The sequence below is a fragment of the Oryctolagus cuniculus genome, chromosome 8, assembly GCF_964237555.1.
Source record: "Oryctolagus cuniculus chromosome 8, mOryCun1.1, whole genome shotgun sequence".
NCBI lineage: Eukaryota > Metazoa > Chordata > Mammalia > Lagomorpha > Leporidae > Oryctolagus > Oryctolagus cuniculus.
This window is the reverse complement of record NC_091439.1, coordinates 20,072,409-20,085,609: the sequence shown is the minus strand read 5'-3', so window position 1 is coordinate 20,085,609 and position 13,201 is coordinate 20,072,409. Positions and strand designations below refer to the sequence as shown.

The window sequence follows — 13,201 nt, the reverse complement described above, 5'->3', positions numbered from 1 at the left end:
TATGGAATGCAGGCATCCTAAGCAGCAGCTTAACTCACTGCGCAACAACGTTTGCGCTCATTTCAATTTATTTTTAAAAGCTAAAGAAGAAAAATGAATACCCCCAATTTAATCTGGCCTGAAATTGTCAATTAATGGTATCAGTTTGGCAACCAAAATCTTGCAGTCTTGAGTTGAAATAAATCAAAAAACATCTGTCCACTCAACATTTATTTTAGAAAGGTTTGATGAGCACCTACTCAATGCCAAGCTGTGTTCCAGCTGGCTATAGAGCAGCAGCAAAAGAGACAGACATCTAAACTCATGTTACAAAATTTGTGTTGTAAAAGAAGAGGTCAATAAAAACAATTAAAAAAAATACCATATGTCAACTGGTAATAAGTGCTTGGAAGAAAACTCTTAACAGCAAAAAAAGACTTGGGTGTTGAGGAAAGTCTACCTTAAATATTGCAGTTAGAAAAGGTGATATTTAATCAGAAAGTTGAAGGAAAGGAATACGTGAACCCAATGGAGACCTACGAAAGGCAGGAGCCCGGGACTGGAGCCTGGGACTGGAATGTGCCTCTGTTGTCCAGTCCTGGAGGCCAGCAAGGATGGAGAGGAGTGGGCAAGGGAAGAGGTTGTGCATGAGGTCCCAGCAACAACAGGGGACCCATTGGGGTCAGGACTTGCTTTTGCTCTGAGAGATGAGGAGTCAGTGGAGGGTGTTGAGACGAGGGAGGATGATCGATCTTACATGATCTAACTCCTGTGAAAGGAATCGCTGTGCCTGGTATGTTGAGAACAGGCATGGAAGAACAAGAGGAGAAACAGGAGCTCAGTTAGGAGGCTGGTGCCATCCTCCTCCTCCTCCTCCTCCTCCTCCTCCTCCTCCTCCTCCTCCTCCTTCTCTTTCTCCTTCTTCAGGGAAAAGAGATAGAGACACAGCTCTTGTTTGGTGATTTCTTCTCCAAAAGCCCTCAATGACCTTAGACTGGGACCAAAGCATAAGGAAAGGGTGAAAGAAGTGATTGGGCTCAGGATGCCAGCAGTGTGCACCGTGAAGACGGATGTGTGAGACTGTCAGGATCTGAAGGCAGGAGACTCCCCCTGATTATGGACAGAAATAGAGACAGACAGAGTTAGAGGTGGAGGCAGAGGCAGAGGTACAGAGAGAGTTGAAAATATTTGAAGGGTACTTATAAGTTTGTGGAAAAAAAAAAAGAAACTTGTTTTGGCACAAGAAACTTGAAATGCATGCATAATTTTTTTCATAATATGCAGGTTCCCTGAACTTTTTGAAGACCCCTTATACCTTTTTTTTTTTTTTTTTTTTTTTTTTGCCAGGCAGAGTTAGACAGTGAGAGAGACAGAGAGAGAGTTATAGACAGTGAGAGAGAGAGACAGAGAGAAAGGTCTTCCTTCCGTTGGTTCACTCCCCTAATGGCCGCCATGGCCGGTGCTGCACCGATCCGAAGCCAGGAGCCAGATGCTTCCTCCAGGTCTCCCATGCGGGTGCAGGGCCCAAGCACTTGGGCCATCCTCCACTGCACTCCCAGGCCACAGCAGAGAGCTGGACTGGACGAGGGACAATTGGGACAGAATCCGGCTTCCTGACTGAGACTAGAACCCGGGGTGCCGGCACTGCAGGCGGAGGATTAGCTTAGTGAGCCGCGGCGCTGGCCCCCCTTATACCTTTTTATACCAAAATTAACTTATTTTTAGTCCCATTTTCCATGAACTTTTTGAACATATCTGCTAGGCAACTGGAAATAAGGTCTTGTGATGCTGTGAATTAACTTATTGTTCTTTCTCTCCTTAACAGGGGAAGTTTACATTTTATCAAGCAGTAAAAGTATGACCCAGACAAACAATGGAAAACTTTACAAAATTGTAGACCCCAAAAGGTAAGATTTGTTTTTATCCCTCTAAGTCAATTACTGGTCTTCTGCAAGGTCGTTCAGATCAGTGACGGAAGAGTTGCAATGAGCATTAGCCAGGAAGGAGCCTCCTGCCTTTCCCAGACGCCCAGGTCTGGGTGGAGTGGGGGCTCCACGGGAGCCCCGGAGCCAGACCTGAGCGCACACAGCCCTCCCCGCTCTTTCCCGGTCCTCGCACTGCGGTGTGGTCACTGTGGCATCCTGGTCCTCAGATGCAAGACACGGAGGGCCCCGCTATGTGACACAGTGGATTAGGCTCTGGGGCTGGAATAAACTCTCTTTAGTTTTGAGAAAACAAGAAACATACGGGCACGCGTTTCCAGCTCTTAGCACGATTTGTGTTCGGTGATCAGGGTGAGTTGTTTCGGCAGGTCCACACCTGAGTCTCATTCCTAGCCTATCTGAAAGCTCCTGGCTCTCCTAAAGACGGCTGCAACTAAACAAATGAAACCTGGGGAAGGGTTTTGTTCAGGGCTTCAGCAGAAGGAAGGTTTGAATGTTTTAATCCTCTAAAGAGTGTGCTGATCCCCAGCCCACTTCTTCCCATTCTCACATCACACTCGGCTTCCCGATCAGCTCCAATCATACGAATCGGTTGTTAATTTCATGAATGAAATCTGCACTATCAGAAGCTGCTAAAATTATATGTTGTCAGATAGACAGAGTCGTAAGTTTAGAAACAACTAACTAGAAGAAAACCTCAGTTTTCTCACAGATACAACGTTGTATTGTTGAACAGTCACAGCTGGGACGCTCTGGCCACACTGCTACAAATTTCAAATTCTTTCTACATTAACTTACTCAAATCTCACATCGCTTTCAAAAGAATAAACTCTAATAAGGAAGTTACCAACAGCATTGATTTAGTTCCATTTTTTTAAATGTTGTAAGTGATAAAGAGTGTCTATTTTTCTGAAAGTCTCTAACAAAATGATAATCCCACTCCCTTTTCTGCACCTCAGAACACCATTTCCTGAGGGAAATAGAGGTTGACATTGGTCTCTGCAGAATAAAAAGAAGATTAAGATTAATTCATTCTAGGTGGTCTCTTGGTGGTATCTACATTACTGCTGACGGCATTCCGTCTCTACCTAACTGCACATTTTCTGTCAAAAGAGAAGTGTCCAGCCTTCCACTTCAGGGATCTTATTTCCTGTTTGAGTGTGAAAATCCATGTCTTTCTTGAAAAAAAGCAAAGAAACGAACGAGGAGGAAAATCAGACACTTAGGAGGTTGTTCATGTTGGCAGTATTAAGAAGAAAAATCAAATTAATGCTAGTTCATAAAATAGCAGCATACTAATATTTCATAGATGTAGGGATTTCACTCAGATCTAATGCTATTAGTTTCAAAATAGTCATTGTTACCCCATTATGTTGTCAAAGTTGATAAGTGTTAGCCAACTTCCTGGTAGTGGTGTAATGAATTCTCTGTCCTCACAAAAAATCTTGCTCTCTTCAGCTGGATTGTTTAGTCTGTCGGTGAATGGAGGTGAATTTTACACCTTCAACCCATTATTAGTGTCTAATTACCAGGGTAGCCGTAAGGGACCCTGGCTTTGTGATCTTACGGCCTGCTCTAGTAGGGTGGTCTCCGAGTGACATACCTGAGGGCCTGACTTCTCATTATGGTGCCTGTTTCTGGTGAGTCATGTCATGTGTGGGGCCAAGGTTAAGATTTATGTTTGCTTTTCAGAAGGTGGGGGAAATAACAGAGTCCCAAAGACACTGTCCTTGTACACAGGCACAGGCATAAATTTCAAAATAAACTGACTATAAGAAAGCAAATGTTTTCATAAACATATGTTGGGAGCCTCATGCCGTTTCAATTTGGACACAAGCGTTTATTATTATAGTATTTCTCCCTAGATGAGTTGAAGTTCTGTATAAGCAGACACTTAAGTATGTGAACGGGATTATTTTGGGAACACGAGCTAATTAGCAGCATAGTAATGTTCAGGATGTCTGTGTCAGAGCAAAGCTGTTTTTCTAAAACTTCTAAGGCAGAATTTAAAGAAAGAACCTCATCAACTAGGAAAACAATATGTGGACATTTCTTATGATATCAAAAATCTCACTCAAATTAAACTCTTAGGTTAATTGTATTCTAGTGGAGAAGCTCCAAGACTTCTTGAAATAATGTTTTCAGAATAACTTTCAGACATCAATTGACTTGTGGCCCTGGAAGAGAAAAACACCAAATTATAAAATTTTTATATTCTATATTAAATGTCTTAGGAATTATATTCTTTCCATATGATTTGCATGTGTTTTTTTACCCTACACATACAAACACACAAACACACACACACACCCCACATAAAGAAGTTTAGAAACCATATGTAATATCTTTTAAGTTACTTTGACAAAACGGGTGAAGTTTTTTTTTAGAGGGATTTTTTTTTGTTGTTTTTTAAAGATTTATTTATTTATTTGAAAGTCAGAGTACACACAGAGAGAGAAGTGGGGGCAGAGAGAGAGTGTGTGGTCTTCCACCCACTGGTTCACTCCCCAATTGGCTGCAATGGCCAGAGCTGAGCCGATCTGAAGCCAGGAGTCAGGAGCTTCCTCTGGGTCTCCCTTGCGGGTGCAGGGGCCCAAGCACTTGGACCATCTTCCACTGTTTTTCCAGGCCATAGCAGAGAGCTGGATAGGAAGTGGAGCAGCCAGGTCTCAAACCAGCATCCATATGGGATGCCGGGACTGCAGGCAGCTGCTTTACCCGCTACGCCACAGCTCTGGCCCCGGTTGAAGTTTCAATATCACACCTCAGTCCATAAGGATAACTTGTGAATGACAAGACTATTTATATAAGTTTCACATCTTTTGCAGTAGAGAACCTGTTTTTATAAAAAAAAAAAATCATGTCATTATTTATAATAAAACAATCAAAAACAATACAATCAAATTTCCTTAAGATTTTATCCAGAGCCCAGGAGTTATGAAAGGAAAATAAAACTTCTCTAGAGCAACAAAACCAGAATGAGTTTTGCCTTCCTATTTGGACACACTGACCTCACTTGAGGAATATCCTCAGGGAAGAAGCAGTCCCAGTGGCTTGGCCAGGTCTCTGGGCTCTTGTCCTGGGTTCCGTGTGTCCTGGCCTGGGGACCTCTTGTGCCAGCAATTCTGAAGAATACACTGAGCTCAAGATCTGGCCTATCATTTTAGTTGCAATTAGTAATGCCCTTAGCATGCAGTCAGGAGCAGGAAGGGGTCTCTCCTGGCAGGACTCGGTTGGTGTGGTCTCTGTGTCTTCTTCAGTGTGGGAGCCTATAAACATGATTTCACCATCCTGTGTCCCTGGGCCCATTTTCAAAGAGCTGACATGATCATTCGGCTCCTGCCTCATTGCTATGGAGGGCTGGGAGGGTAATTAACTAATTTTCAAACGTATTAAATTCTTTACACATTCCATGCATTCCGGAGTTATATTCAGGTGATCTCTTAACTTCTGTGGTTCTGCTAGCTCTGGGAAGCTTGGAGAACTTTTTTATACCTGGTTTTCATATGTCTAAGCCAGGCCTTCAGTACTTGCTGTTTAGAAAATCTTTTCAGAATTAAATAAATGCTCCAGGCTGCAGGGAAGCAGGGAAGGGAAGCAAGAATTCTGGCAGAGTTGTGTAATTTCCAAGCTTTATTTTTATACAACACAAATTTGTTCACATCACTGACAAAAGATTCTTTAATTTTTTTTGTTTCAAATGAACTTTTACAAAAAATTGAAATGTTTCCAGGAATTTGTAAAACAAAATTATTCTGACCCATGTTGATTTGCTTACAATGTACCCATTCTTACCATGCTCTAGCATATATTGCTTATCATTACCCAATCAAGTCACACACACACCATTCCCTCAAGAGGTCTATAAATTAACAATGTGAATTCCAGGCTGAGAGGCCATTTGACAGAAATGTTGTATCGCAAACGCCTCTGTAACCAATGTCAAAAAACTGCCCCTCGTGCCTCCTCCCTACGCCTCCCACCCACGGCCCCACTTACTGCCCTTTGTTTATTTTTTCTTAATATCTTCATCCCATTCCTTGTTGCCCGAGATTCTAAAGGGTGCTTTTTTTTTTTTTTTCTTCAGAAAAAGTCACTTCAGGAAGGGAAATCGGTTCTGTTTATCCTTTGCATATGTCTCAGGGAGCAGGCAGGCAGTTCTGCCACCCTAAAGAAAGTCATACATAATAGAGCAGCTTTCGTCCAATAAGCCAGTCTAGTCCCAACTCATCAGTCAAAGTTTTATGCAAGTGGCCCCCCTAAGTTGATAAATTCCCACAGAGCCTGTTGACCCAGCTGCCAAGTCTTCTTGCAGCAGGTGGTGTTTTCGTGGCCACCCTGACAGTAATACAAACTGTTTAGCAGCTCCATTGACCTTTCCGCTATTAACAGGGATACAGGCTCCGCGAGGGACTAGTTTTCAAACATGACAGAATTTCTTAACACTAGAGGTCATGAACAAGTATATGCCCTATAAAAATCCATTCAGCGTGGTGGATTTGAAGTCTAAAAGACAAGGAAACCTTTTCCACATTTTTGCTATTACTATTATTCTACATATACAAGGACACACACTGATCCGCCCACTTGCATTTTCTTCTTAATATACTGTATCTCTGGTTGTCATGCACAAGACCTTGTAACTAGCAAATCCTTCCTAAGCTGCTGTATAATGTGAAATTTTTAAGATATACTACAAAAGAATTTGGCAAGATGGAAGTGCAACTGTCTAAGAAATGAGTGAGCATGCATAGGTAACATATGGGAGTAGTCTAAGTGTAAGTAGAATATCATTCATACTGCAGCAAGATTTGCATGTATGGAAGCCCACATAAATGTACTCACATTACATATGTTACATAGATTCATTTCAAAAAAAGGAAATATTACACTAATGCTTTATGAAAAAAAATTTGTTATTTTGTAAAACTCATATATAAATATTAAGAATTACTCATGTGTGTCTTGTGGCTTCAGATACTCTTTTGCTTTTATTCACAATGCTGACAGAATTTGTGTTTATAAACTGTAAAAATAATTCTAGTTCTCCCAACTTTAAATCTTTCACAATGATTTTTGCACAGCTTTCCAAGTGAATCTAAACTCTTCAATATTTTCCCAAGCTTTATTAAGGAGTAAGTGAGAGATAAGAAGTGTATATATTTATAGTATACAGTAACTCCCCTTTATCCACAGGGAATACAGTTCAGGACTCCAGTGGACACCTGGAACTTTCAAGAATATCAAGTGCTATGCATACTGTTTTTTCTATTCATATAGACTCTGACAAAGCTTAATTGGTACATTAGGCACATTAAAAGATTAAAAACATTAAAATAATACAAGTAAAACAGTATACTATTTATTATAAAATATATAGTACTTATTTAACATGAATTTTTGTTTCTGGATTTTTTCATTTAATATTTTTGGACTATAATTGACCCCAGGTTAACTTAAACCATGGATAACAATGGGGGGGGGGGCGTGCAGTATCACAAGATGCTTTGATACTGTATATAAGTGGAATGATTACATCAAGCTAATTAATATATTCATCACCTCACCCATTTATCTTGTTTTTATGCTGAGAACATAGACAGGTATATGTCTTCTTATATAAGTAACTTATCACCTGGTGATGTGGCATAAGGCCAGAGCATTCAGGAATTTTCCATTTTTTGCTAATTATAGTTGTCCTTAACCTTTCCATTTTTAATGTTGGAATATCTACAAATGACATTCATTTAAAAAGATATAAAATGGGCACTATGAATAACGAAGATTGTATTCTTCGAGATGAGGCTCATTTACTAAGAGTCAAAAACTTTTTAAAGAATTTTCTTTTTTTTTTTTTTTTGAAGATTTATTTATTTATCTGAAAGTCAGAGTTACACAGAGAGAGGAGACGCAGAGAGAGGGAGAGAGGCCTTCCATCCGATGGTTCACTCCCCAGATGGCCACAACGGCCGGAGCTGTGCCAAGCAGAAGCCAGGAGCCAGGAGCTTCTGCCAGGTCTCCCACATGGGTGCAGGGGCCCAAGGACTTGGGCCATCTTCTTCTGTTTTCCCAGGCCATAGCAGAGAGCTGGACAGGAAGTGGAGCAGCCGGGTCTTGAACCAGCGCCCACATGGGATGCTGGTGCTTCAGGCCAGGGCGTTAACCCACTGCACCACAGTGCCAGCCCCAAGAATTTTCTTTTTAATTATCAAATCTATCCTCACACACACACCCTTATCTCTGGGACAGTGTTTGGAGTCTGATATTATCTGAATATCTTACATTTTTATTATAAAGTAGAGTACCAACAGACACTGCAGTACCTAAGATCCAGCAGGTTTAACGTTGCATACAATGTCTACAGTAGTTATGCAGATTTGTGAAAAGATGTTTACAGAGGAAGAGGTAGCCTATAAAGAAAAAGGTATTTCTTAGCATCATCGTGTCACTAATTCATTTAAGCATTTGTTCCTTAAATGACTTATATCTGTCAACATTAGCAAGAAACCAACTAGTATAACATCAAAAATTGGGAGTTTGTCACTCAAACACTCTTCAAAAGGAATTTAAACTTACATTTTTGTGTGTTGTGATAGCACAGAAACTTGTTTTGAGTTTTACATCTCCATTAGAGCAACTGGTGATATTCAAAATTTCTACCTTCATATGATATGAAATTAAAACAATGAGAGACCTGTTGCTTTGTAAGTGGGAAAAAGGAGATAAGAGTTTATTTTTTCAGTGATTTCTTAAAGGAAAATATTGCATTCTTTAAGTCTTTTGAATTGAATGCCTTTCAAAGTGTTCTTTACTTGATTTGTTAATATTAGCTGCAACTATTGTGACTTTTGCCAATAAAAATGGATAATTCAAAAAAGATTCACCAGCTATACTAGTTATAGGAGTATTATAATGCTGTCTTTCCCAGTTACAGACATTTGTTATTTAGTGTCTAACATTTTTATCAAGTATGGCTAGTAAATTAAATGCCTAAGTTAAAAGGTTGATTTTGGGCCGGCGCCGCGGTTCACTAGGCTAATCCTCCGCCTAGCGGCGCCGGCACACCGGGTTCTAGTCCCGATTGGGGCGCCGGATTCTGTCCCGGTTGCCCCTCTTCCAGGCCAGCCCTCTGCTGTGGCCAGGGAGTGCAGTGGAGGATGGCCCAAGTGCTTGGGCCCTGCACCCCATGGGAGACCAGGAAAAGCACCTGGCTCCTGGCTCCTGCCATCGGATCAGTGCGGTGCGCCGGCCGCGGCGGCCATTGGAGGGTGAACCAACGGCAAAGGAAGACCTTTCTCTCTGTCTCTCTCTCTCACTGTCCACTCTGCCTGTCAAAAATTAAAAAAAAAAAAAAAAAAAGGTTGATTTTGGACCTTAAATTCTATCTCTACATTAGAAAGCAATGCCATTGGCTTTTTTACCGTATCCTCTAGAAACAAGCTAGAACATTGGTTTCATTTATCCCAAATTAGAATTCTAGAAGTATCCAGCACGATATAAGAAGTTTTAACTGTGAAATGTAATGTACATAAATTCAGAGCTTTTCTTCAATTTGTTTGCTTGCCTTTTATTCCAATATCAAGGTTACCCAGGAATATATAAATTTCTTTTCAGCATACATATGATGTAATGCCAAAGACAGTATTCCTTAATAAATAGCTGAAAGCAGTAACTCTTAAAATATTCAGTTTCTTGGCAAATAGCCCTTGGAAAGTACTGTTCGGAAAGCTGTACTGCCATCTCTATTGCCAGAAAATCCCAGTGAGTTCAGTATTGGACAGTTCCACAGGAGCACATTCGATTTGCAGTGTCCTTCCACCTGGAATGTGATTGCATTATAAATGTACAAGATTCCTCACAACCAAATGGAATCTGTGTAACGGATTATTGTTTTAAAAGCTGCCACAAAACGATTGTGTGTCGTCAGCAAACATGCTGTAAATCCATCAGAAGCCAGAATCCCATTCCTCACGAGGAAACTGAAATGGAAAAGACAAATGTTGACATGAGCAGGAGAAATTCAGCGAACAGCCACACTAAAGACAATTACGCGGGGCCGGGGGGAGTCACTTTGTGTACTGAACATGGAGTAGGGTACTAGAATGAGTATTGAAGAAATGGTGCAGTAGCTAATTTTCTAATTGCTATGCCTCTGCTTCAGGCTGCACAGATGGGAAACAGTGAACTCTATCCCACCATGGGAAATTTCCCACTTCCTTACCCGCTTTAACCTAAACGTACTGGAGGCTCCGTCCTAGTGCAGAGATGTATCCTATCCTTGGAAGGTTTGAATGCACTAATCACTGGCTGCAGTCATTTCTCGGCTGGGATGCGGCCCTAATTTAGAACAGTACCAGCCCAGCTTGAATATGCGTGTGAGTCAGCTGCCAAACATGTTAAAGGTCGGGTTCGAATTCAGCAGGCTTGGAGGAGGGCCTGAGAGTCTGCAATTCTAATAAACTGCCTGTCATGCCAGTGCTGTTGGTTGGTTGGGGGCCATATTGTGAGCAACGAGGATTTAGACTTACCAGTTTTTCCTAACTCATGAGAATGGGAAAATGCACACAGGAAAAAATAGTTTTGTAAATGCTATAATCATAAGGCAACACTTTCCCATGCATCCCAATGTGTCTATAGTTAAAGGGATAAGACAGTTCTTCATCCCCTGCCCCTTAAGGAGATTGCTCTCTAAGAGATGCTATAGAATTGTAACATTTTTGAAACCTCCAATGGGTGAGGATTTTATAAATAAGTATTACACATGATTTATCTTATTTTATAATAAAATGAATTTAAAATCTGGATACCTAATAAAAATTTCGGATTGAGCTCCCTGTCTTTCTGTAAGAGACAAAATTGATTCTACAGTGCTCACTGTGAAGGGCAGGCCTGCTCAGACAGAATTTATCCCTGTGTTTCCACACAAATTCACAGAGTACTTCTCCTGTATTGATTTATTTTTTCATGTATTAAATTAAATATCTTTAAATGAAAACCATCCACAATCCCCTTACCCAGAGACATTTGGTGTTGGCCACAGCTATTCACAGAGAGTCATCATGTATGGTGTGTGTTATAAATTACTTATTCTTCTCAACTACTCCCTTTAGTTCAAGAAAGTATTCAAACCTTTACACTATTTCACAAAGCCAGCCAACGTAGGCTCCTAAAAAAAAGTCTTAAATTTCTAAAAAGAATGCTTTATACATTGAAGAATGTTGTGCAATTTTCTGTACTAGTCCCTTAGTGTTTTTATTGTTTGTCATGTGTGAAGGGATTAGGAAATATGTTTTTCTGATTTAAATTAAGTTTGAGGGCTATGGGGATAGCTGTCAGCAAATGGGCTCAGTATATTCTTTATTATAAGCCTAACCATCCTCTTGGGTACGTTTTCTATTTTGAAAGCTAATTCTGACTTCATTCAGTGCAACCAAGGGTCCAAAAGTTTACAAAGTAACTATTGGAAAGAAGAACAAGAATATGTAAATTATTTTTATTAGACCATACGTTAAAACATCTGCTTCCCCAATCCAATAAAAATATGAAAATGTGTTAATCTATCACAGATATATACTCTAGATTTTTATTTAGAGTCCATCTAGGTATATATATATATGTAGTATTTATATTATACAAGATGGGCTCCTACAAATGAAAATAATAATTAATTTCAATTGAACTATTTCATTACTCTCTTTCTTTTCTCTTCATCCCATATGAAGAGATCCGATTCTTTTCAGCATAAGGACAATGCCACCGTAATAAAGTATGAGTGGAAGGCAATGGTTGGAATCACCAAAAATCTAAGTCAGATAAATTTTAATAAGTTGGCTTAATTGCCATCTGGAGGAGAAACTCATTCTTATGTCATGCTTATTTTGACGTCTTAGCCCTTTGTTTATTTACTATGATTATAGTTAGCTCAGAAATGCAAAATTTACAATGAACTGTGCCTATTTTGAGGTAATTTAAGCAATAGAAATGTAGCAAGTATTTTCAGTTTTATGTTTATGATGTAAAATTATAGCAATTAGATGTTAATGATCTCCTTCCCCTAAATATACTCCATATACTCCATATATCATCACTCAGTCACATAGAAAATAAACATCCTTTGAAAATGTCATACGCTCATTAATTTCACTAATTCAGCAAATTTTTACTAAGCATCTTCCATGTGTTGCACACTCTCTTAGGTCCTGGGGAGACACTAAAGAAGACAGGGAACATTTGTCTTCATGGAGTTTATATTTCAGAAAGCATATTTTTGAAAACTAAAGATGTACATTCAATTCAATTTAATAAGCACTTACTACTTATACAATATTTTTCTAGCTCCCATGGATATCAGAAGATAAAATATTTCCATGACTTAAATGTCATCTGTCTATAACATCCCTCAATTCTAAACTAATTGCTTTCTCATCTCTATCCCTATGATAGTTCCTGTGTACCTGTTTCATAGCAGGTATCAGGACATTATACTGTTTTGTGTGCATATCTATCTTTTCTTTGGTGGGCTCCATGCAGATCTGCACCCTGTTTTATCTTTTATGCCAGTGAAGAGCACATATCTGCCCAAATATACAAGTGAACCTGAAGTCTGATTAGGTAGCTTCTGCCCACTGCAAGCTTTCATTTCAGAGAAAAGAAAAAGAAGGCAGAGTAACCCATGCTTGGAGGAACAAAGTCCTGTAAGAGATAGGCATTGCTTCAAGGTTAAGGGAACCTTCACAGGATAACAGTTTAAAAGACAAGGTGAGGACTTATTTAATGTGCTAAGTGAGGAATGCTAATTATCAACTTTGTAGAAAAAAAATAAATTTCCCAGGTATTTAAATTATAAAACTTGAGGGAATCACAAGGTCTGTCTATTACAGCCATACAGAAGAAGCAGCTAAACAAACTCAAGCATGAAATGACTTCTTTTTAAAAGATTCCACTGCTCAATCATAAACTATCTTACGGTCTAATTTGTGTGCCCATCTTGCATTGCCTATAACATTATGTATTTTTCACATACTGTATTTCTGAGTCTCTTCTTGAATGAGTCAGAAGAGAGTAGACAAGTGATTATGTACAAAGATTAGATATGCAGAATTCTACAATTTCAGTACCAATAAAATTGGAACAGTTCCTGTTTACTGAATGCCATGGGCTGGAACTCCGAAAAACTTCATAGCTACTGAGAAACCACTCTTCTGGTGTCAAAAATGCCACCATCATCTCACAGACAAGAGAATTTTATATGAGAAATAGAGCAGACTTGTGATAAAGAA

The 13,201-nt window shown here is 39.6% G+C and overlaps 1 protein-coding gene across 5 annotated transcripts in view; it reads left to right on the top strand.

Moving 5' to 3' along the window:
• Positions 1-13,201, top strand: part of HHIP (hedgehog interacting protein) — a 104,009-nt gene that overhangs the window by 79,480 nt on the left and 11,328 nt on the right. For all 5 annotated transcript variants that reach the window (XM_008267399.4, XM_008267400.4, XM_008267401.4 and 2 more), the window contains exon 11: positions 1,805-1,886. In XM_008267399.4, the coding sequence (XP_008265621.1) occupies positions 1,805-1,886 (82 nt within the window). The remainder of the gene's footprint in view (positions 1-1,804; positions 1,887-13,201) is intronic.